This window comes from Silurus aristotelis, assembly GCF_946808225.1.
Source record: "Silurus aristotelis genome assembly, chromosome: 3".
NCBI lineage: Eukaryota > Metazoa > Chordata > Actinopteri > Siluriformes > Siluridae > Silurus > Silurus aristotelis.
The window spans coordinates 35,452,561-35,477,657 of NC_139576.1; the positions used below are offsets into that span (position 1 = coordinate 35,452,561).

Here is a 25,097-nt window from a genome sequence, read left to right on the forward strand (position 1 = left end):
TTACTGTTATTTCTTTTGCTGAATGCTTTTTGATGGCCAAAGCATGGTCTAAACCCAGGGGTTAAGCATACATTTGCTGGAAATCTCCCTGAGAAAAGACCAGTCTGTGCAGTAAAGCATGGTGGTGGTTGCATTACTCATTATGGTTGCTTAGTTACCCGTGGTATCGTGGTTGCTTTTCTGACTAGACCTCTATTTAACTTGCATTTTTAGTAGCAAGTCTTTTTTCAAGTTATATAGCCCCAGGACACCCATAGCCTTGAATCTAAAAAAAAAAAAAAAGGTTTTAGCAAAAAATGTGTGAGAAATAGAAATTCTTTTTTTGTTGTTGTTGTTGCCAGAAAAATTTGTTGTTTGTTGTTATTTCTTTGGCATTTTGAAGGATAAATGGTCAAAACCCAATCATTTTAGCTTGAAAACTCCCTGAGAACATACCAGTCCCCATAGTGAAGCATGGTGGTGGTTGCCTGGTGCCCCCCCCCCCCCCCCCCCTGAATTCATTAATAATGGATTATTATGTCCAGATGCACGACAATCCGAATTAAGTCCATTTCGGTTCCAGGTTGCAACACTACATACTGTAGGTACTATATACAAGGAACTCTATTGAGATTTGTGTTCATGAATCATGCAGCTTTTTTCAGTAAGCAGTTCAAGTGAAAGTGATTAAATAATCCGGATACGCATGGTAATCTCGGAAAACCACAAAGATGGTGGGATGAGCGGTGTTATCAACGACAGTGTCATACAGATCTGTGCCATTAGCAGATTTAGCGGGCGCGTCGATCATCGAGGAGTTTCCAAATGTATAGTCTCCGGTGAGAACTCGGCAGAAATACATGTGCTTCTGTCCTTGTGGATTTGGTACTGAGTAGGTGTCGCTGGAAGAGTAGCTTGCATTGAGTGCAAAGTACGTGCCTTTTCCATACGCTGCGGCTGTAAAAACAAAGAAATTAGAAAGATTATGAGCCTTTGAGAAAATCTGGGAAAAAAACACTGCTCATTCAGAATATTGTACCATTTTTCCCTGCATAGCTCCGGTTGAACCCATTCTGATTGATGTGATTTATTGAATCTTGTCTAGTCCCGTGAAACAGCATCTTCTCGTTGTTCTGATGCCCGTTCATTTGGTCCATATATTGTTTGTTGTTCTGGTAGTTCTTCCACATGCGAGGATTCTGGATCCGTTTAATCTAGAACAATGAAGATTGTACGAAAATCATGTCAAGAATCAAGAACACGCACAGATGGTTTTTAAATTCCTCAGGGAAATTCATTTTAAAAAAGGACGAGAGGTATAAAGTTAGACCTCTTAGAAGCTACATACCTCAATAACATTTCTGTTACAGGTTTTTTTAAACTCTCCCAGGACATAATTGTAGTCTTTGCTGTTAGCTTGCAGTGGAGAAATCTTGTAAAGCTCACCAGGTGCCATGTCTGCCCATTCCTTTGGGAGATTCTCCAAAGCTGCATTTGAAAAAAAACAAGAATCAATTCTATAAATGTAATTTAAATGCAGACAGGTCAGAAGCACCTCTAGTAATATCTCAGATTGGCAGAAACACATTAATTCCCAAGACTATACCATATGTACTTGGATTTATGGTACTAGATCCCAAGTGGGCCAGATGGCGACATGAAAAAGTTGTTTTAGTTGAATAAATTTAATTGGAAAAATACTGTAGCCCTGAGGAAACCCAATTCACCAAAAACAGGAATAAAAATAATAATAATTCCCACTATTTTCGACTTTATTTTTGGTAATTCCGACTTTATTTCTCACCGATTCCCACTTTGTTTCTCGCAATTCGGTCGCTCTCGTGGTGGTGAAGAGGTTTGAATGGAAGAGGTCGATTCCGTGACTGGGTGTTTTTTTATACACATAACTGGTTTATATCCGGAGATATTTTCTAAGGGTACAGGACTAATTTGAGTCTGTGGGAGTCAGAATTCTTGCTGGTTGGTACGAAATCAAATAATTATTTTACTCAATCAAATACAAGATAATTTATAACCTTTCTTTATTGGTTTTCTTTTATATGCTGTCTTTGTTCAAATAAACCTACCATAAAAGTTCATTTGTTTGGAAGGGGGTAAACCCACAAAATCAGCAGGGGATCAAATAATAATTTCCCCCACTGTATATATGTATGCCTATCGATTCGGATTTGTTTGCCTGTTTACATTATAATAAACGTCCTTACTCTGCGTTTTTCTCTGTTCACGCTATCGTGCATTTGGTCTGATGAGTGATTTTTAGATTAGTCAATTATGTATGCGCAGTGGTTTAAAAACCTAACGTGTTTAAACTATTTGTGAACAAATATATCCTTTCAGTGTACATCAATCAGCACCACTCTGAAACCTAGCATAATCACCTTGAAATGGCTAAGTAACTATCAATAATCGTGAAGCTTTTAACAGTATTTGTGGCCTTTCCAGGCCTTTGGAAAGCAAAAATCTGGATCTACATAAATACATTTTTTTTAAATAAGTACCTTTAGTTTTGTCAAAACGCCTGATTTCAATCTGAATCCCACCATTTGCACTCACAGCAGGACCTTCTGGCATTTTGACTTTGTAAACTTGTTTCTGAAAAGTGATGTCCACTTGTGGAGACTTCAGATTTAGCCCTTGTTCTAGTTGAAAGTTCGTAGCTAGGTCGAAGCTGTGGTATTGGCCACCCTGTTCGTACTGCCAGTCCACCAGCTCAGCTGCTATCTCCATGTTTTTCTTCTTGTTCACATCATCCCTGGTCATTTTCAGCATGTCGTTGATCTCAGTTACAACCAGCAGGACATCCTTGCTGAGACCCTCGACTAGAAGTGTGACCTCGTCCGGGTCTGCCGCATCGGGGGTCTGAGCCTTGACCTTGCGTTCAATTTTCACACAAACGTCCATGGTTCTTTGCAGCTCCTGGATTCGTTGTCTGTCTTTATCGGACAATCTGAGGATCATTTCGTCGTTGATAGGATGAATAGCCTGTTCGTGGGAGATTTCCTTTTCAAGAAACTGCTTGGCATCCTCCACGGCACTTTGGGACGGCCCACAGATGGAGAAGAAAACCGCGGTCACCACCTTGTCCTCAATTACGAAGTCGGTCTCTTTCGATGGCTTGCCGTCTTGGGGCTTGTGGCTCGTAAAAAACGCTTTGGTAAATGCTGCTGCAATGAAAGACAAGTTGCCAGTTTTGTTTAAAACACATTTCTCAGATTTAAGAAGAAACCATTTTTTAATGTGACGTTCTTGAACCAGCAAGACGTACAAGTAAGTCTTGACCAGTTGCTCTCGTTCTTTTGTTTTTTAACAAATTCTCTTCTCAGCATACTCTGATGGAAATCGACCAACATTGGGGCCTGAAAGATGACCATGCGCACCGTTTTGAGGGAAGACTGTGGAGACTGCTTTAAAAAGATTATTAAAGCATCCATCATGGCATCTGCCACCTGGCCTGGATTAACTCCACCCTGACCTGTAAGAGGGAGAAATTTATTTTCTTCGGAGAACACGTTTATTCATGGTCCTTCAACGGAGGCCCATGAAGGTCAACCGGTGAAAGATCATGTGTATGAATGCAAACTAGAGGTTGTATTGTATTGGATAAGGTTGTATTGTAATAACGCTCGTAATTTGATGAATCAGCAATTACTGGCATTGTACAGAATATATATAACGCATACCTGCACAATTTTGTTCAATACTCTATATATTCATAGTTCTATTTTTCTATAATCGTAATGAGTGGTCTGCTATAGAGCTCTAAGCTCTGACCTGAAACCTATTGAACACCCTAGGGATAAATTTGAATGAATTTGGGATTGATAAATAAATAAATAAATAAATAAATAAATAAATAAATAAATAAATAAATAAATAAATATGGTAAGATTCACTGCAGATGCATCCTAAATCCTTTATATACTATATTTTGCGCTGGAGCTCACCTGTTGAAAAGGCAGGGAAGGCAACAGACGTGAACCCATGCTTCACAGACATTTCTAATGATTGCATGACTCGTTTTTGGATTGTCCCAAGATTGTTTTTTGCTGAAACGTGGATGATCTTTTTGCATTGCAGGTTGCCCTGCTGAGTCATTATCAGTCCGTGGTTTCGTTGTGCTCCTGTCAGTGCGTAATGTGACATTAGTATTGAGTCAATATTAACAGGAAACATTTAGATACGTTTTTCTGCTATATTTGGAGTCTGGTTTTATTCAGTCATGTGAACGGTTCTCACCTAGTTGCAGGCACTCGGCTTCAACGGTCGGTCCGGCTCCGTCTAAAATAGCCCTTGAGACACCTGAATAATGAGAGATACTAACTGAGTGTCTGGCAGATAACAGTTATAACCGTTATTTCAGTGTCTTTGGTCACCAAAAGCATTATTTTCCCAAAAGGATCCCAAGTATTACCTACCCGATTTCAGTGTAAAATTCTCATTGGACGAGTTCACAATGACATCGGTTTTCTCCTTAGTGATGTCACCACTGAGAACCTGAATCACAACTCCTCCCATTGTAGTCTCATAAATCCCTGCTTTTGGTGAAGTGACCTTCGAAAACGGGCCTAGAATTTAATCATAAACATGAAATAATCCTCTGAAAGCTACCAGAATGCTACGTATTTTGTGCGTGCTTCTAGATAACAGGTTTAAAAAAAAAAAAAAAACCTTTGTTTGAGCCACTTGCTGAGGAAGGCTGGAGGTTAAACTTTTTGTTGAATTCATCTGTAAAAGCCTGGGAATAAAAAACAATATAAAAAAATGAATTAGTATGACCATATGGTTAGAATATAAAACAAGGTCTAGGCACTATTCCCCATTTCACACATTTTTTACGTAAAGAAACTCTAGAAAATCCGACCTCGTCACATACAAAGTCCTCGATATTCTTAGTCCTTCCTACTTATTCTTGGATCTCCCTTTCCCCATCCCGCTCTTTAGCCTTCCATTTAGATGGGTCGATGACAGAACCTTAAGATTATAACCACAAATTTGGGACTCCCTATCGTTTCAGAACTTCTTGACATTTAATCTTGACTTTATTACAGATTATAAGCAACTCTGCTAAGTTTGGGAGGTGGTAGCTTAGTTGTTTAGGCATTGCACTTTGGATCCAAAAATCGTGTTCAAATCCCAGCTTACACCAATCTGCCACTCCTGGGCCCCTGAGCAAAGCCCTTAACCCTTAAGGGCGTCTTACCATTTTCTTGCTTACCACCTTTAATAATGTTTTTGTTCATTATTCTATATTGTTTCAAGCTTTATTTCTTTGTCGTTGATTTTGTGTATTTGTTTTCACTATAGGTTATGGTAAGTACTTTGAGGTGGTATCAAAAAGTTTCGAGACTAGCTCTGTTTCCAAGAAAGTACTTTATCTACGTTTACACGCTATCACTTTTAAAATAGTTCCCTTACACAGCAATACTGCGTTTCCAGAGTTCCTGCCACTTCTTTAATGTGTCCTGGAAGTCTTTTTTCAAAGCGTGTCAAGCACCCTCTGCGAGTCGCGTTGGATCGCCGCACTCGAGTCAAATCGGCAAGCTTTGAGCCGGATATTCATGTTTGGAAAGAGGGCGAAGTCCGCAGGAGCCAAGTCTGGTGAGTAGGATGGGTGCGGAAGTGATATCATGTGGATTGTTCTCTGACGATCATCATGCACATGTTGCCAAATGGTTTTGACATTTTCGGGGGTTGAACTCTTGAAGGACAAACTCGTTGCAGCCTCTCCGTATGTCAAATATATGTCATGTCAAATGTATCTGTGGCAGATTTGCAGCATTTCACACCAAATTTCACTTTTGCTTTTTGTTCCAAGTTGCTGTCCATGAGGAAATTGCAGACTTGGTAACGTGGTCAGAATAGCACTATAGTCTCAAAACATTTTGATAACACCTCGTATTTTACAGAGAGTAATTAGTAGTAGTTCAGTTCGCTCTCTGGAACTCCTGACTTACCTGGATAGTTTGATGGTCACTAGGGTGGAGAGCGATCATCACTTCTTCGACATGGCGCGACGTCCTGTTTTTGCTAAACTTAAGAATTCCATCTAGCATAATGGAGGCCACCAGCGGCTTTGGAAAACCCAAGTTCCCTGTTCCAATAGCAGGAAAAACAATAGATCTCTGTTTCTGCTGTTCCGCCCGACCTAAACAATCGTCCATGATACCTTCCAACTGCAGACAGCAGGGATCATTGGAAATATGTTACATACAGCACTATAGAAAGAAAACACATATAGAGGAGAATGGAGAAGCCATACCGTCTTATCAGAACCTTGACCCTGGTTCCAGTGTGGGGCTACGGCATGGAACACCAGATTGTTCTTTAGATTGCATCCAGGAGTGACAAAGATGGCTCCATTTTTTGCAGGGCCTGTACCCTGCTGGTTAAGAAGTATCTGAATCTGGGGTCCTGCTGCAGTGAGAATGGCTTGTGCAACGGCTCCATGGTTGAGGGCCAAGTCGGCTGATACAGAGTTCACGACCACATCCAACTAACGACAAAACAACAAAAGATGTTGCAAATCCAGGAGACTTTTAAAATTTTAGAAAGAGTATGCAAAGTAATAGGTGTATAAACTGTAACTTACTGAGGTGTCTTGAATGTTGCACTTTTTAAGAGTAATAGTCAACCCCTCGTTCGTTTTGACAGTCTGAGGAGACCCTTGGTTCGAGGAGGTGGATGGTTTTGGGTGCTGAGGTTGGCTGCTGGAATTGCCCCCAAATGTTGGGCCCTGACTTGTGGAACTGCCTCCGTACACATTTTGCACTGCAGCTTCCAAAGCCTTGACGGTTTGATCATTTTTATCAATCAAATGGACCTCCTTTAAGCACGTGTCCCCGTTCATGAGCTCAAGGAATTCTTTCAGAGCGGTAACGATCGTGTCTGCACAAAGGCCTACCGGGAAACCGAGGGTACCAGAACAAATGGCTGGTATCGCCAATGACTCGCAATTCTCTCGGTCAGCAAGGTTCAGACTCCTCCTTACAGCGGTTTTCAATAGGTTCACTGCTTTCTGAGGATCAGAACTATCATAGTATGGCCCTACTGCATGTATTACATGCTTGTAAGGCAAGTTACCAGCTTCGGTAATGACCACGTCACCTGTATTCAGCTTTCGCTTTTTGATAATCTGTTTACAGGCTTCCTGCAGTTGCGGTCCTGCAGCGTTTGAAAGTGCTTTTGATAGACCGCCGCTCAGTTCGAGCTTGTCATTGGCTGCGTTCACTATGGCATCTACAGGATAGGAGCACATGTCCCCTTTGTTGACAACAATCTCCACTCCGTCGGGGGTACGAACTCTCTTTTTTCCTTTAGGTTTTAAAGAAAAAAGGTCGTGTTCCTCTACAATGTCGATCACACACCCCGTTTGGCCCTTGGCTGTTTCGAGGATGATAAATTCCTTGTTCTTAAAATACTTCTTGGCACCCGGCTTATCTAGTTTAAAGCTGGAGCAGTAAACAGACGAAAGTAAGCTCTCAAAGGCAAGCCTGCAGTCAGAGACACAAAGCCTTGGGCCACTCAATGAGATTGTATCGTTCTCAAAGCTGATCTTGACGTTGTTTTTCTCAAGTTCAAACCAATAGTCCCTTTTGTGCTTCTGAATAAAATTCACAATCATCTTATCAGTCAGCAGGGTCACGGTAATGTGGGAATTGTTCAGAACATAATCAGACAGCTGTTTTTTAGCTAACTGCACCGATTCATTAAACCCAGAAATAACAACTTGGCTGTCGGATGTGTCGATTAGAATTGTCATTAAAGACAAATTGACTTTGTTACTTAATTCGTCGACAAGATCGTACCATCCTGCCTTCCTGAGCACGCTCGGATCCTCTATGTCGATGCTTGCTTGACTTAATTGCATTCTCAGCTGATCTCTGCTGTCTTTTAAGGTCTTCTCTGTCTTAGCAACAAGAAATACCTGTTCTTCCTTAATTTCCAATAAAGCATGGGTTCCTTTCGATAAGAACAGTTCTTTGGTCAATTCCTCAATGTTACTCAAAATCAGAAACTGAACAATCGATCGGTCGAGGTCCACCAGTCCCTTATTTAAGCCCAAAACCTCCTGCAAAATCTTACTCTTTGCCTCTAAAACGTCTTGCCTTATCCCAAAAAGAAGTAAATTTTGACCTGAAGCATTGTATCTCAGCTTGAGTTCTGGAAGGCCGTGGCTGAATTCGTTCTCCAAACCACCCTTCATAATGAGCTCATAAATAGAAGGATTAATGGAGACCTCATCTTGAATGCTGTTCTTCTCTCTTTGGATTCTTTGGGTAACCACATTAACAGTACTCTGTAAAACAGCCCCAATTCTTTGTACATCGCCTGCAAGGCCTGCCACGATTATCGTTCCTTGACCTTCCTGAAGGATCATAGTAACAGGTTCAGACGACAATGTTGTGAGGAGTTCTGCCTCCAGTTCCACCCAAGCATCTCTCTCAATCTTGATTTCAACTGAACTATATTCGGACATCGCAGTAGTAAACTCAGCAGAGGCCTTCTCCCGCCACGTCTGGATGAGTTTCCTCATCTGAACACCTTGCTGAAGGATGGAAGCTAGAGGACTGATTCTTACAGCTGGCTCTTGAAACTCCACGTGGCAGAAATGCTGATGCATGAGTTTCATGATTGGGTCCAATATTTTTTGGTGTTCTTGGAGAAATTTCCAGACAGACTTATCAATATTTTCGATGAAAGATTCTGGAAGTTTTAACATGGGCCTGTCTTTACCATAGAGTGCCACTCCCAGTGATTCATAGTATGGAAAAACTTTGACAAGCTGGTTTTTTCGAATCTCATGCTGTTTCCCGAGAACTTTCTTCACAACTGGAAAAACAATTGTAAAGATTTTTAAACGTTTTGAAAAACAAACATGGATACGATTTACAAGATATCAATTTAGCTTGCAAGCTTGAAAGTGCGTCACAGCATAATATTTCATATGGATATAGTTACCTTCATGATTTTGAAATGTAATTATAGCTGATCCGTCATCTTCGAGCATTTTCACGTCTCCATCTATGTCCCCATACTTTTCAAAATAAAGACTGATATAGTCCGAGTTTATGTCTGAAGTTAAATCTTCTACTTTCACCTTTGCAGTCGTCTCAAGTGGACTGATTTCTAGATTTTTCCTCTTGAACATTGAGTACTCTGGACAAGCCTGAATGAATCGCACTGCGTCTAAAGTACAGAAAAATGTAACATTCACTTTAGATGAAATGATCGTTATTGGTTAACGTTATTGAACGTTAGTCTTGTAGGTAGTTTTATGTTTCCTTTTACACAAAAGGTTTCGAAACTGGCTCTGTTTACAAGAAAGTACTTTATTTATCTACACTTGCACACCATCAACTTTAAAATGGTCCCTCTGCTTGTAGTGAGCTCATGCGGATTGTTCTTCGACGATCATCATGCACAAGTTGTCGAAGGGTTTCGACAATTCCGGGTGTTGAGCTTGTTAAAGCTTTTCGGTACCACCTCGTATCGTGATCCTCAGTGAGCCGATCGTGCTGATGTTTGACATCAATCTGATTTCTCACTAACTAAATGAATGTTAAAAATTTTCCAGACAATTCTGACAGAAATTCCAAAACGTAACATGTTACAAGCGCTTTCTACTCCATACCACCTAAAAGACAATGTCTTATAAGCATGTCGAATAAACAACAACTGTCCCGTGACACCCGGATTCCATTCCTTATTCATTTTCTATGGACCAGAAAAGTGCATTTAGACTGGCTATAATTTACAACCAGGAATACACCAATAAAAGTGTGTTTTATGTCTTTGGATTAATGGTTCACCTTTGCTGCGAGTAAACGTAACCACAGCGCAGCCACACTCTGGGATGACTTCAATCTCTTTCGACTCGGCGTCCCCTTTGAGAATGTTCTCCACCAGCATATTCAGGAATTCAATTTTTAGGTTCTGAATGTTTCGGATGACAGCTGACGTGTGAGATGACTCCTTGATGTGTTCGTCCGCTTCGTCCATAGATGAGGTTGGCTTTTCCTCTTCTGGTGGCTGTTCTTCTGCAAGGGACAACACGCAATCCATAGTCATTTCCAACCTTGTTAGGATCAGATTGGACCAGTTTTCAAGTTATAATATGTAGAAAATCACTAGTTTTTTCTGTTTACTTTTATATCCTCAAACACAGCTATTTAACACAACAAAAGTAACTGTCACCATTTTAATTCTGAAGGTCTTGAAAAAAATAAAAGTGACATCTGTGGTGCTACTGGCCAAATTTGACCCACCAAGATTATTGACTGTCATATGCATCCATGCATCATATAAAAATGATGGGTTGCTCTGTATATCAAATTTGGTTCAACTACACACATCACAGTTACAGCTTACCCCCTCCTCCACCCACCCTGTCTTCTCTGAGTGCACAAATTACATCTTTTCGTGTGGAATATTGATACTCATCGTTTTTGGGGGTGTGGTGTGAACAATGACAGAATTGTCTGAACATTGTTATCGCTGTCGCGTTATCAGTTTCATTTTGCATTTCTACATGAGCAAGAGATTCAGTGTCTTTGGGCTGTGCTCTTCATCAGATGTGTCTTCTTGTTCAGGATCACATTTCACATCATCCTCAGACACATCCTCCTCACTGTCTCTTTGCTCAATATTACTTTCATGACCAAAGATATGATCAATAACCTCACATACAGCTCATAGATTCAGTGCATGTACAACCGTTGTGAGCGAAAGAAATGAAAGTGAATGTAACTGAGGATAATATTTCGGTGGCGCAATAACCATATTTACACCCGTGACCTGGTTTACAACGGATTATAAACGCGACAGAAGCCGATATCCATCCATCATCTCCACCACTTCTCCAACATAGGTGGAGCCTGGATGCATGGACCTTGAGGCACAATTAAACACACTACGAATGATCTGGAAATGCCTAGACTTCACAAAGCATATCTTTGGACTGAAGGAGGAAACCCGAGATGGAACATGCAATCTGCGACATTCGACCCCCCCAATCCCAGGTTCCCATAACAGTTTTTACCTCTAGGGGGAAGTATGAACAAACAATTTCTTCTTCTTCTGGCTGCTCCCATTAGGGGTCGCCACAGCAGATCATCCGTCTTCATACCCCCCTGTCCTTTACACCTGCCTCTTTCAATCCAACTACTTGCATATCTTCCCTTACCATATCAATGAACCTCCTTTTTTGGCCTTCCTCTTTTTTTCCTTCCTGGTGGCTCCATCCTCAGCATTCTCCTACCGATATACCCCATGTCCCTCCTCTACACATGCCCAAACCATCTGAACAAACAATTTAAATAAGGGGAAAAATTACTTACCTGTTGGAACAGTGCTAAATGTAGGCGTTGTTTCCTAAAAAACAAAAGTTTTTGGTCATCTCTCATAACAAGTTTTTAAATCACATATTTGTATCCCGCATAAATTTACATTCATCTTCGGGATGGAAAGGAACATCCGATCAAATAGTCACCTGACTAGGTTTGGCTTCATCTGGAGAAAGATAAACATCGAGGCTCAGGAGGTCTTTACCGAGCTTAATTCCATGCCCTTGCTTCTCGAGAACGTTTCGTCGCACTGAAACATGGCGGAAAAAAACGAAAGGTGCATTAGGTACCATGTAAGAGCTCTTCTAATTTTTGCCATATTTTTTGTATTTTTCATATTTAACATTGCTCGTCCAAAAAACAGATATAAATAAATATCTGAGCTGAGAAAAACATCCCGATCTCTATACCAGACTGCATCGCACTCACAGTCGAACATGGAGGTGGAACCTTAATGGTTTGGGGTTTGTTGTGAAGCAGGAAAGGTCTGGATTCATCCTGGACTGCAGGTAATGGGACTTCACCATACAACAAAACAACGACTTGAAGCGTACAAGCGTACATCCGCTCCGTAAGCGTTATTTAGAGAGCAAACGTTCAGCAGGGGTCACCAACATGGTGCCCGCTGGCACCAGGTCGCCCGCGGGCCTTTTCTAAAAATATCTCACAATAGCGCCACTTACCAGTGAGCTTCATCTCTCTGTTTATCTTCATCTATCTGTTTCCTACGTTGTTAAATCATTGTTGATAATTATTGTGAGATCATTAACATGATCAGTGTCTTCACATAGATGAATATCATTCATTATTAATAATAACATAGAATTAATGCTAAATTGAGCAAATTTCTTATTTCAGAAGTGTGTATCAAAACTGGTAGTTTGGTAGTTAATCGGTACCCAAGACGTAGCTCTCAGTTTCAAAAGGTTTGGTGACCCCTGATTTAGAGTATTATCTATAATTGCCCAGTCACTGCACCTAAATCCTAATGAACTGCTCTGAGGGGTGAACTGGATCACCTGAAGACATGGCGAAGTATTTCAGCCGAACGTTTGGAGAAAAACAAACTGTTCGGGTTGCCAAGAGCGTGTTCTTTATGCTAAAGGAGGATTCAGTGGCTATATAATAGAAATCTGTAATATATTTTTTGGTAAATCTTCATACCATAAAATGACCCATGTGTTGTGTAGTTAATAAGCATTTAAATGGAAGATTTAATAGTACACCAAAAATCCTTAGGGTTAACTAGTAGATGATGTGAATAGATGTGGACATGTTCCCTTGATGGCATCAAGCCAGCATGGAGAAACAATAAAAGTTCTTATACTTTCAAAAGTCTGTGTTCAAGGCTTGGTCTAGACTGGATTTGAACGCAATAACTTGTTAGAACTGTTATATTATTATTAAAATATTTTTTTGGTAATATTTATGGTACCTTCTTCCGTTTTAAAGCGCACGATCGCTCTGTTTCCGTCCGAAACCTCGAACCGAACCATACAGTCTCCACCGTTGGACTTTTTGCTCTGGAAGTATATCGTGAGCTTGTTTTTCAGCTTTGGGGTCTTGGGGTCCCATTTTCCCTCCACGATCAGGGCAAAGGGAAACTCTTCTTGTTCGTCCATGGTTTTGTTGTCTACTGAGGGTTTAGAAGGAAAGGCGGAGAAATCTGATGCGCACAAGTTTCACTTTTGTTTTTTTGCCTTCATGTGGACATTTAGGGGGAAACAGAGGAGCCTTTTCTCGTTCCAAAACCCGGTGAGAATTATTTTTTTTATGGGTCGGAGCACACTATAAGATGTGATATACGCATTTAAAGTGTGTAAAAGTGATAATAAAGGTAAATAAACCAGTTTATTTTGATAATCCAGATTGTTGTTTTGCAAAAAAGGGGGCTGGATTTACGAGGAACTGCTCCGTTTCCTGTAAAAGTCGTTCAACAAAGCAACGATTTTACTTTCGGTTTGGTCCCCCCACCCCACCATACACAAACACCCCCTTTTCCTGCATTCTGTCCCTTTCTCCGTCGTCTTGCTCCAAGCCTATATTCATTCGGTGGACACCAAAACCAGGTAAGAAATATACTTTCGACCATGTTTGCCAACTTTAATTCTGTCAGTCGGTTTTTTTCCCCCCTTAACCTTGAGCTCAAATTTCCCTATTCCAGCATTCAGTCCACTCCTTTCGTACAAATGACTTGAGGAGACTTAAAAAAAAGGCAAACAATTAGAAATTTTCTAGCGAAAAGATCGAATTTCATGCACAAAGCAGCGTTTTAAGGGCGATGTATAAACTAAAAGGCGATACGACACTGTTTGACGTCAGAGTGCTCATTTGCATATCCAGGGCTTTGTTATGAACGTTCGAACATGCTGTTTTCCGAAGACGTTTCGAATAGAAAAGAGATTTAGCAGCACTGAAAATGTTAATCGACAACTTTAATGCACGACCGTGGAGGCGAATAATGGCCCGAGTGCATTGAAATGTTGTAAAGCATATGTAGGTGTGTTATATTTAAGTTTTGTGTAGATTCAGCTCGTTTATACAGCCAAGCAATTGAGGGTTAAGGGTCTTGCTTAAGGGCCCTGCTGTGGCATTGTGGTCATGCTGAGACAAATTTGTGTGATACAAAATACAAAATTGTGCAAATAAAAAAAAAAAAAAAATAATATATATATATATATATATATATATATATATGTTGGATCTGGAATTCTGACTCTTGCAGATCATGCACATAGTAAACACAGCATGATTATAACTATTCGAATAATCAATAGATAGTAGTTATCAATGAACAGTTCACTTCAACGATGATGGAACTACCGTATAATGAACGCATTCAGTGCCACCTAGATGAGGTTTTTGAGTTTCTTCCTCATGCCATCTCAATTCAGTCATTAATGGCTTATTCATTAGAGATAAACTTAAATAAATTGAACGAATAGGCATTAAACTTTATAACATCTGTATGATCTGTACTTCATAATTTCTGTAAAGCTGCTTTGGGACAATGTTCCTTGTTAAAAGGAACTTAGGTCTACAAATTAAGATGAATCGGATTGAATGGAATTTAATGAGGGGTCTTCGCCATTGGCGAGTTCTAATGGAGTGATGTTTCGTCATATAGGTTAAAAAAAATTATATATATATATATATATATATATATATATATATATATATATATATATATATATATATATATATACCTTTTACTGTGTAACATATAGTTAATACAATTGAAGGTGGGGGAAAATTGGTACATAATTGACCACACAAATCTCATTCAGCATTATATTTAAATGCACAGTAATTAAAAAATCCTCCTCCTACTGATAGTCCTGTTTAAATCATTACAAAAATGTTTAAATGCATGGGAACATGTTTTTAAGCAACATTTTGTATGTTTTGTAATTGATCATGGAATAATTCAGATATAATGCAGGGTTATCACAGGTGAGATGAGTTTAGGGATCTCCAGCTGCAATCCCTTTTCACCTAAATGTGCAAATGAAATGCAAATCCCAATCATTTTGCTCATTCTTTCATATTTTTTATTTCCTTTTTAGTCATGGGAGAGACCAAAGACCTAATTCCACTGCAGCCACCGGGGATTGCGATTCTGAAACGATGTCGCTCTGCCTTTTGCCAAGTGCTGCAAGAGAAATTTGGTTGTACAGCTCAGATCCACAATGTGGAGGATGATTCACTTTCACCCTTTTCAACCAGCAAAGCATCTATTGTGTCTGAAATAAAGTACAGCAAACAACTGACTAGGCAGCTGAAAGTATCAGTGTGGAAAGGTGATCTTACTAATCATAAGGTCGATGCTGTGGTAAATCCAGCAAATGAAAATTTATGTCACGGAGGAGGACTTGCCCTAGCTCTGAGTTCAGCTGGAGGTCATATGATCCAGAAATGGAGTGATGATATCATAAAACAGATGGGTAAAATTCCCACAGGTGAAGCTGTTTCAACACCAGCTGGAGACCTCCCTTGTAAAATGATCATACATGCCGTTGGACCCTGTGTATCTAAAAGTCTATCAAAGACCGAACTTGACAGTGCATCACATCTGTTGCACAATACTATTTCGAACATCCTGAAAAAAGTTGACCATGAAAGACTGGAGTCTGTTGCAATCCCTGCAATAAGCTCAGGCCTTTTCAACTTTCCACTTCCAAAATGTGCCGAAGTCATCGTGAAGGCCTTGAAGTTGTACAGCGAGAAGCGCAACCCAGCAGCCCGGAACCTCGAAGTGCGTTTGGTGAACATTGACGATCCCTCAGTTCAGCATATGGAGAGAGCTTGCCTGCAATTTCTGGGTGCAAGTGACACAAAGCCAAAACAAAATCAGGGCAATTCATCAACCCAGTCTCCAATCGCTAGTCTGAATCTGGGGAACGTGACTCTTCACCTCAAAAAGGGAGCCATTGAGAATGAGAGAGTAAGTAAACAGCAGGTTAACCCGATAGAAAGTCAATAATAATGGAGCACTTCGCTAAAAACTTACTGATATTGCCAAAGTTGGCTGTTTGACGAAAATGAATACCATTAAAATAAAACCATTAAAAAAAACTTGTTTTATATAAAGAAAAGAAACGCATGCTTATCTGACAAAAATGACAAAATCAGGGTTATAGCATAGTTAAATAGTTGCAGTTTGTGCAAATTAGTAGCCTTTATTGACTCTTATTAGGTCCTTATATAAATGTTAGTAGGTTAATATTGCTCTTAGCCTCTGATGCTGTTTCGACCATTTCATTATGCTTGTGTTTGTAGACAGACGTGATCGTGAACACAATAGGCGCTGATCTTCAGTTATCAAGCGGGCAAGTTTCAGCAGCTCTACTGAATAAAGCCGGCCGGAGGATTCAAGAGGAAATACGAACCTTGAAATATGGATATATTTCTGAGGGAGACATCCTTGAAACTTCTGGACATCACCTGGGCTGTAAGGCGGTGTACCACACGGTCTGTGGGTCAAATAGGGCTACTGGCAATATGGTGCAACAGGTTGGAATTCTAATCTATAACCAGATAATCATAGATGTTTGTGACAAGTAATTTCTGATTTCGTAGCCACAGTTTATTAAGCTCTTCATCATGACTGAATTTCAATTAGAGCTATTGCTCCAAATGAATTGTTCTTGTTTAGCAGGATCAGCATGTCCCACATCAAAAATATGCATCAACTTCTTTTTTGTTTAGATTCTTTACTCTGTGGTCACACGTTGCCTTGAAATGGCAAGCAGTAAAAGCTATTCATCCATGTCTTTTCCTGCTCTCGGGACGGGCAACCTTGGCCTTGACAAGGATGAAGTTTCTCAAATCATGACCGACGCAGTAGTGGAATTTTCGAAAAACTATAAGGGCTCAAAAATGCTCATTTTTTTCGTCATTTTTCCAAAGGACACTCAGACCTTGAAGGTACGCTAAAGCTTCTATTTATTTTCATGTATAATGCACATATTAGTGTATGTTATAAAATGTGTGTAATGTTCACATATTTGATGTATTTCAGGCTTTTGAGAAGAAAATAACTTCTATCAAGGGAAGACTTCAGAACGCGAGCAGCACCAATAGCAAAAGTGAGGACTTTCTTCTAAAAATGTCTTAAAGTGATTATGGTTTCCTGATTCCACATAGGAATCAGTGGTTAAAGCTCTGTTACTGATTGAAAGTTTGGGGTTCAAGTCCCAGTACTGGCACTGTCACTGTGTTTGGACCCTTGGCCTTCTCTGCTCCAGGCTTCCTAACACACTTAGGTTTTAATAATGTATTATTACCAGGGCATTTCTGCCATGCAAAGTCTCACTTGTGATTTTATTTCTATAACAGGTTCAGGATTTCAGGACAGTCAGGACATTACAACCGAACCATGCATTGAGCTCTTTGCCTCTTCCAAAACCGCAATGAGAGAGGCCAAGCGCTGGTGTTTTGACATGCTGCATTTGTCCTCCAGCAGTCAGTGCAAAACAATCTACAATAATCATGTGGTCCATCTGAGCCAGGAGGATCATGAAAACCTGATGACTCTTCAGAGTTCATTTGAGGTCATCATCACAGAATTCATTAAGGAAGGCAAAGGAGGGGTTATCATCAATGGCAATCATCAAGGGATCCTTTGTGCTGCGTTGGAAGTGGAAGCCATGTTGTGTAAGGCCCAAGAAGACTTCGCTCGGAACGAAGAGAAATACATGTGGGCTGATTTGGAGCAAATGTTTCCAGCAGACGAGATCGAGAAGATGTGTATGTTGTCTGTACTGCGTTGTATCCTATTAAAATACCACATAATTTATACTCGATATGTACATGTGTGTATGTATGCATAATTCGTCTTCTTTGCTTATAGCAAACAGGTTGTATAAGAAGACAGCGATAGATCTCAATTCGAAAGACCCTGAAGTAAAGCAAAGGGTAAAAACCTTTGAAAGATTTGGCCTGATTATTGAGAAGGTAAGCTGGATCCTACGTTAAAATAAAAAATAATCATATCTATATTAGGGCTATTAAAGTCAAAATCGCTGCCACTTGTCTTCAGAAAATTAAATATTAAATGCAAAACACACACACTTATATACACATCTGTATTACCCAAAAGAGGTCTAACAAATGTGAACAATTTTCTAAACAAATGTTTCTATTTATTTAATTTTATATAATCAATTAAATTTGTGCCAATTGAATCGATTACTCAATATAATCGATATCATAAAATGGTTTTATGGTTTGGATTAATTTGATTAATTGTATATTGTTTTTTATGTTTTACTTGTATAAAATATTATTGTATATATTATTTATCCAAGCAGGCAATTTATTTAAAATAGTTTTAAAACTGTAAACTTTCGATGTTCACAAATATTAATAATAATAAACTGTGTTAATAAAAAAATTAGAATGTTCCCCCAAATGTTCTGAAACTAACCCAAACAGTGAAATTTGTGTACTGTTACGTTCTTACTGTTGTAATTATAACAGCATTTAAAAGTCTATTTAAGTTAAAATACAGGCTCGCAATTTGGACCTGATATAGTTTTCTTTCCTTTTTTTTTGCTGTAGATGGAAAAAATCGAGAACTATGCCCTGAATCAGTTCTTTGAATTGAACAGCAAACGTATAAAACCTTATCCTAAGCCTCTGTACCAGCGTGTAAATGCGGAGTTCTGCGATCTGATCTGCAGAGTGGGCTTCCAGAGGGAATACGCACCACCCAAAGGTACAAAACCAACACTGCCAGAACGACTGGGGATAGAGTACTGAATATTTTCCAATGTATTGGCTCTAATATAGGTAAAATAGCAACAATGGCTGTGTGGAACAAAGTTTGTGGAACCTGTGGTCCAGAAAAGGGCAATTTAGGCTTGATCAAACAAGTACACTTAATATGGGCTTTCATCTGAAGCCATAAGAGAGTCCAAGAGTGGACAAGTCCTTACAGGCAGGATTATGGACCATGGACACCATGGAACCGCAGCTTGCTGTTAGTTGGGTTACAAAAAAGAGCCTGCAAATTTTCCGTACCGCGAATTATCAAGGGTTGACTGTAAAGACTGATGTAACCGATGGAGCATTTTTTTCAAATTCCCCAAAAATGGGAAGAAATTGCCGATACCTGACAGCTAATTTTTTGACATTACACCTCTCTACCTCCAGAACAAGCCTGTGGAGCTGGAATATACTTCACTACTGAAGCGGACGAAGCATTTACGCTGTGGGAGGACAACGAAGAAGAGTACATCTACTTCATTCAAGCTCAGGTGCTCACTGGTAAACAGACTTCTGGTTCAACAGACCTGATTGTGCCTCCTCCAAATGGAACAGACCCACTGGTTCGTTACGACAGTGTGACGAACAAGAAGGGCATCCATGTTATCTTCAACGGCCAACATGCCTATCCCGAGCGCATTATTACATGCACTGAAAAGAAATCTTTCATTTAAGCAGCAGTTTCTAGTTTTGTTCTACAGAAACACTGCTTTTTCCCACTACGGCATTTTGTGTTGACGTTTAAATAGGATTTTAGATTGGATTCATTGCCTCGTTCAGAGTTAATTCGCAATCTCAAAAATAAAACCCAAGCTTGCTTTATCTGTTAGTGTACAGGCGGAAATGTAAAAAGTGTGGAAACACCTGGTCTGGTTTTTGAGAGACACCTGCATGTTCCTTTTGTTTCTATGCAAAAGATTTACCAAGCGAATTTATTATTTATATTATTTGATATGTCCAGATGTTCCACTTTATTTTTATTGAAAAATCCTCTCAGCATGAAGAACAGCATTACACTCTCTCGGCATCCGGAGAGTTAATTTCATCAAACGTTCAACTGAAATGCTTCGCTTTCTTCACTAGGTGAAGACGACTTCTTGTGATCCAGTTCATCCCAGAGCAGTTCAATAGGATTTAGGTGCAGCGGCTGGGCAGGTCATTGCATTATTGATAACACACCAGACGACCGTTTGCTCTCTGAATAACTCTTTACAGCCGTATTGTCTGGAGCCGCAGTCCAAACTGAATTGCATGGTGAAGTATGGAATGGTTGCCATGTTGATTCCTTTCACCTGGAACAAGTCTTCAATCTTCCCTGCTCCAAAACGGCCCCAAACCATTACGCTTTCGCCTCCATTTTTGACTTACATAAGATCTTCGGTTAGAGCCAAACAATTCAACAGAACTTTCTTCCCCTCGTTTACTGTAATTTTTTAGTTTTTGCCTTTTACCTTAAAAACGTGCACGTGTATCAGACTCTGTGTGTACACACTTTCGACACGCACTGTATTTAAAACCGGTATATAATTTAGTCAACTGAATTGTAATTAAATATTAATTTTAATTTGTTTAATTATAGTAATATTTTTATTATTATTGTAAAAAAAAGAAAAAAAAAAGAAAGAACATCTTGATGTATATATATATTATCTGATACGCTGGACGCTGATGGTCCTGATCCTTTTTGTGGTACTCAGAGTTTTGCTTCTGTTTCAGGGGAATCTGGTTTCCACAGATCTTGGAGTAGTTAAAACAGTTTCTGATCATATTTCTTGTGTTTAAAGTAAAGAATTACGATATATATGTATATATATATATATATATATATACACAGGATACCTAATCTGTCCATCGTATACACCTTCTAAAAGTGATTCGTGATTTGTTTTTGTTTTATAATGGGTTTTTCCCCCTTAGACTCATCTTCATATTGTTGAATGGCAAATGTAATAGAAATAATTGATCAATATAGGCAATAGATTTTTTTACTGGCAGGATAAAACGTGTTATTTTAGAGAACGGCGTCCATTCGCGAAGCTATAAAGACGCTAATTTCATGAACATGAGAATGATTCTGCTGGTTTGGTGAAGTGTGGGGTGTTTTTCCGGTCTGTCCTTTGATCACAGCAATAAAGTCTACTCCATAAAACTAGTCCGGATTCGCAGGTGATTTATGTGAGATGTGTGTGAAAGAAATTCGCAGGCGGATTCTGTAGACGGGTTTAATTTGTAACACAAACACCGAAGCAGCATTGTTGAGCCACAACGTTGCTGTACATACTTTTGAATATAGGAATACAATGATGAAGGGACTGAAGTGATTTTCTGTAAGAAATCAGAAACTTTTTTTCCTTTATTTGATATATATATATATATATATATATATATATTTATATATTCTTAGGATCCCTTTATAGTACTGGAGATAGGTAGGCACTTACAGTCTGCTATATGAATAGAAACATTTCATGAAGAACGAGAGAATCTGCAAAACACTGAATTTGGAAATAAAATACGAGTGTGTAAATACTCTGTGGCTACACCAAGGGCACTTCCACAGGAACGTCGCTGCCATTCGAGATGATCGAATCTTCGAGGAATGTTCTAACGTGTAAACTATTTCATATTTGGTTCCGAAACATCTAAGAAAATAAAGCCATGACACATGAAGGTCAATTCAGCAGTGACTGTAGCAGCTGCATTACTGTTAAAACGAAGAAAAAAAAAGTCAAACCATGCAGCTTTCTCCTCCTCAGTTCTTCTCCGTGTTTCACCGCTGAAGAATCGTGACTCAATTAATAAAAAATTAATTAATAAATAAATCACGATCTGAAATGTTAGCCTGGCCTCATACAAGATCTAATAGGTCATAATTTGGCTTCATGATTGGCAAATCGCCATGGTTTCGTACCATAATGACACACACCTACACTATAATGGCAAAAGTTTGTGGACACTTGACCATTACATCTCGGATTGTTGTGGGGTTTTGTGTTCATCTACAAGAGCATTACTGAGATCAGATACTGGTATTAGTGTGAGGAGTTCATCAGTCATGGAACGCTGAAGGACACTCGAGATCTTCCGTTTGATGTGTTCATGGAGTCTTGACAGGTGTGTGCTTTTGTGTGTCGACAAACTTTTGACCAAAAACGTGTAAATGAGAACCTCCCTCCAGGTGTAAACTCGGCAAACAGGAAACTGCTTTTGTGCTCCTACTGATAGCTTTTTTTTTTTTCGTAGGGCCGCTGGGAATGTGCTGCTAGTTTGAACTAAGCCTGTATTGCTTTCTAAAGGCCCGGCCTGAGTCAGTAGGACCGCCAGCGTAGTGAAGAACACGAAGGTCGAAATAACAACGACGTCACCGGAACGACAGACGGACAGATCATTCGTTGGACTCTGCCATTTCGTTGCCGTCCACCAGGAGCGTGTGGATGATGCCGTCTCGCCTCCTGCCGCTGCTCACCGCCTTGATGCAGCAGTCGTGGTCGCCCAGAGTGAAGTGCGTCTCGGTGCCATCGTCCACAAACTCCCCCTGCGTTCCGGCAAAACAGGACACGTTGTTTCATAGCGCCACCGAAGGTTAGAATGCGTCACTGCGATCATTTCTGAGCTCCACTAGGCCACGCCTTCAATGGCTTTCAAAATTATTAAAAAACCTACAGTATACAGTAGTAGGGGTGTGACACCGGACTATAAGGTTCTAACGTGCTTTCTGAACATCAGGTTCCACATTTGGGTAGATGTTTGATTGTGCTTGTGGAGATTTGGGGTCATTCAGCCACAAGGGCGGTAGTAAACTCGGGTACTGATGCAGGTGAGATGAGGAGACCTGATGAGGGGTGTCCCAATACTTTTGACATACCGCTTAATAGTGTACACAAACTGAGTTTTACAGTCTGGATACTTACGGCTGTCTCCATTTTCTGCCCGTTGCACCAAATGTCCATTGTGTCTTTTTCTGTCCAGAAAGAAAGACAGACAGACAGACAGAAAGAGAGTCAATCATTTACCCAATAGTTATAAAAGCCTGATGATGAAGAAGCGTGATAATTTTCATGCCGCTCTACCAGCAGATACGTTCCAGACACAGGTTGTTCTCGAATACTAGTTCTGGAAAGTCCCAGTGTCTTCGATGGCATGTGCTCCACCCGGTCCAGCTGGAACGTCTATTTCTAGATTAGATTACAAGCCGTTTGTAATATAAAAGTCGTTCTGCTTCTTTTATGGAAATGTATCATCAGAAAATGAAAGCAGAACGACCACATCTTGTCTGAAGGTGTTTATCTCTGTTTATGGCGCCTTTTACAGGCCGTGTGTCCGCAACTGTGAGTGCGGTGGAATAAAAAAGGAGACGTGTACTCTTTGTTTCCAGTTGCCATGTACATCTGTATAAACATTCACTACCTTTTAAAGGTGTAAGAAAATATCGGTACGTGTGAGTATCGCGATATTTTGTTGACGATTCTTAAGAACTCTTTATCGGTTATATATACAAAATATGTAAATACAAACGTACACAAATCTAAAGTTAGAGCGGACTGCACTTGCCTGTCTTGTAGGGGTGTAAGAAAATATCGATGCCCGTGAGTATCGCGATATTTTGTTTGCCGATAATGTATCGGTTCTCAAAAACGCAATTGTTATTTTTATTCGTACAAGATTCAATTAATTCAATTCACTCAAGATTCATGGCAGTTGAGTTTATATCCCGAGTTTTTTTTTCCCCCCTCAACCCCTGATTGATACCTTAGCAGAACTTCTTACCCAGGACGACTCTGCAGTCTACGCCATCCAGGTTGAGCAGCCACGTGCTCGTCACCTTTGAACGGTTCTCCATGTACTTCTTCAGGCTCTTGCCGTTGATCTCTAGCGTGTACTCGTAGGCGAACCCACTCACCGCATCGATGTTGATTGTGGCTTTGGTGTCGGCGCTTCCGACGTAAAACGTCTCCTTGCCCACCAGCTTGAACATCCAGTCTCTCCTCAGGACTTCCTGAAAAGTGGATGAAGAAATCGGTCAGAAATGTTCTTCATTGCTTCAAAAATTACTTCCCAACAATCTATTCTCATTTCAGAGCTTCTACTCGTGCAGGTTTACTGCAAATTTTCCATTCGGAGATTCCTGTCTGTTCTACTGCGTTTCTCTAGAACATTGGCGGATTCTATAGACGTGGCGTCGTAATGATGGTATTAGGAGGTGGATCGATTCAGGTAGGACATTACTGAAGGGTTAGTAGGTGTGAAATCTCAGAGTTTCCACTAGAATATGGAGTGTGTTTGGTATGTGTGTTTATTCGAGAGGTCAGGAATGGATTTTAGGGTTCGGTAGGTGTTCCAGTTCATCCCACAGGGATGTTCAATGAGTCGAGGAGGTCAGGAGCTCCAACCTTCACAAAGAGGACGAGTTTTTATATTTTATTTCTATATATTTTCACACCTTTCCATCAACATGGATGACCCGTTTCCCCGTGGTGGTCCCGTGTTCGAACTCGATCCTGTGAACCCCATCGCTCAGGGCCACATCCCAAACCCCGACAAGATCTCCGGACATGATCCGTCTGCCCTGGGATCACCCCTGGAGCTTCAAGTTACCTTTGAAACACCAAAAGATCAGTCAGTCACAAATTCTTGACTTTTCAGGAACTTTCGTGCAACCATACAATACACCATTACAATACATCCATAGTGGGTGCACTGCTATTATGCAGTTTTTTTTTACTTATTTATAAATAATTGTAGTTTAAACGTGTATATGGTTACATTTAATAGTTTTATCATTCATCTTTCTTTACATTTTTTATTATTACATCTGTTTTAACTGCGTTATAACCAAAGCTAGCAAGCAGCAGGATTAGCTCATGGCCGTATCCCGAATCGCGCTCTCCGGAACATGTAGTGCACTTCACACGCTATTACTTTACGCACTACGTAGTGCACCTACAAACAAAATCATGACCTATTTGGTATTCAGCCAACGGGATTTTTTTTTTCCAGCGGCTAATACCGACGTTTCCCGGGTTAACCTCTTCCCCGAATAAAAGCAGCACATTACCTGGATTGAGTGCCGGTGCTGGGTGAGTCTTTACCGTCAGCCTGATTCTATTATTAGCTCAATAACCTAGAAAAGCTAGCTCTAACAGCACATCGGTTCCCTGCCTGACAACGCACGCATGTAACCATAGTAACAGTCCGCCATTACTGCCGTGAAAAAAAAAAGTAGTCTCGTTGTTGCCCCCTGGCGGCGGTAACAGTGGCGACGTGTACACTGATTCAGTGTAGTACATTTCTTCTGCCATGTCTCCTTTATCTCATTCTAAACTTTTGGATGTGAAATGACTCCCAAAAATTCGTATCTTACTTTAATGTTCAACAATTATACAGTACGCTGTAAGTGGCATCAGTATCAGCCAGAACATTTCCACATGGTGTAGAGTGGATCTGAAAAGTACTGCCACTGCTGGGCCCTTGAGCAAGGCCCTTCGC

The 25,097-nt window shown here is 40.1% G+C and overlaps 3 protein-coding genes across 6 annotated transcripts; 1 reads left to right on the forward strand and 2 right to left on the reverse strand.

Annotated features, from left to right (window-relative positions):
* Window positions 1-284: 284 nt before the first annotated feature.
* On the reverse strand, window positions 285-13,223 carry parp14rs1 (poly(ADP-ribose) polymerase family member 14-related sequence 1). 2 transcript variants are annotated; one of them, XM_083537227.1, is made up of 17 exons: window positions 12,778-13,223; window positions 11,489-11,592; window positions 11,337-11,370; window positions 9,810-10,037; window positions 8,959-9,186; window positions 6,590-8,829; window positions 6,260-6,493; window positions 5,955-6,173; window positions 4,669-4,735; window positions 4,416-4,565; window positions 4,237-4,299; window positions 3,945-4,121; window positions 3,266-3,472; window positions 2,499-3,161; window positions 1,328-1,467; window positions 1,019-1,193; window positions 285-936 (listed from the first exon to the last, which is right to left on the reverse strand). In XM_083537227.1, exons 1-17 carry the CDS (start codon window positions 12,962-12,964, stop codon window positions 653-655), a joined length of 5,400 nt encoding a protein of 1,799 aa, XP_083393353.1. In that variant the 5' UTR covers window positions 12,965-13,223; the 3' UTR covers window positions 285-652. The 2 variants fall into 2 exon arrangements, with proteins under 2 accessions (XP_083393353.1, XP_083393352.1); XM_083537226.1 differs by having other exon boundaries at window positions 2,499-3,164; window positions 12,778-13,185.
* On the forward strand, window positions 3,532-20,763 carry parp9 (poly(ADP-ribose) polymerase family member 9). Of its 3 annotated transcripts, none has more exons than XM_083537250.1 (9): window positions 3,532-3,552; window positions 14,909-15,786; window positions 16,122-16,355; window positions 16,551-16,769; window positions 16,864-16,930; window positions 17,181-17,591; window positions 17,695-17,798; window positions 18,405-18,561; window positions 18,999-20,763. In XM_083537250.1, exons 2-9 carry the CDS (start codon window positions 14,911-14,913, stop codon window positions 19,283-19,285), a joined length of 2,355 nt encoding a protein of 784 aa, XP_083393376.1. In that variant the 5' UTR covers window positions 3,532-3,552; window positions 14,909-14,910; the 3' UTR covers window positions 19,286-20,763. The 3 variants fall into 3 exon arrangements, with proteins under 3 accessions (XP_083393376.1, XP_083393374.1, XP_083393375.1); XM_083537248.1 differs by lacking the exon at window positions 3,532-3,552 and adding an exon at window positions 13,258-13,411; XM_083537249.1 differs by lacking the exon at window positions 3,532-3,552 and adding an exon at window positions 13,692-13,842.
* A 226-nt stretch (window positions 20,764-20,989) lies between these two features.
* On the reverse strand, window positions 20,990-24,834 carry faima (Fas apoptotic inhibitory molecule a). Its single transcript, XM_083537272.1, has 5 exons — window positions 24,667-24,834; window positions 24,052-24,206; window positions 23,379-23,607; window positions 22,523-22,572; window positions 20,990-22,146 (listed from the first exon to the last, which is right to left on the reverse strand). The coding sequence occupies exons 2-5, from the start codon at window positions 24,163-24,165 to the stop codon at window positions 21,997-21,999; spliced, it is 543 nt and encodes a 180-aa protein (XP_083393398.1). The 5' UTR covers window positions 24,166-24,206; window positions 24,667-24,834; the 3' UTR covers window positions 20,990-21,996.
* Window positions 24,835-25,097: the final 263 nt, after the last annotated feature.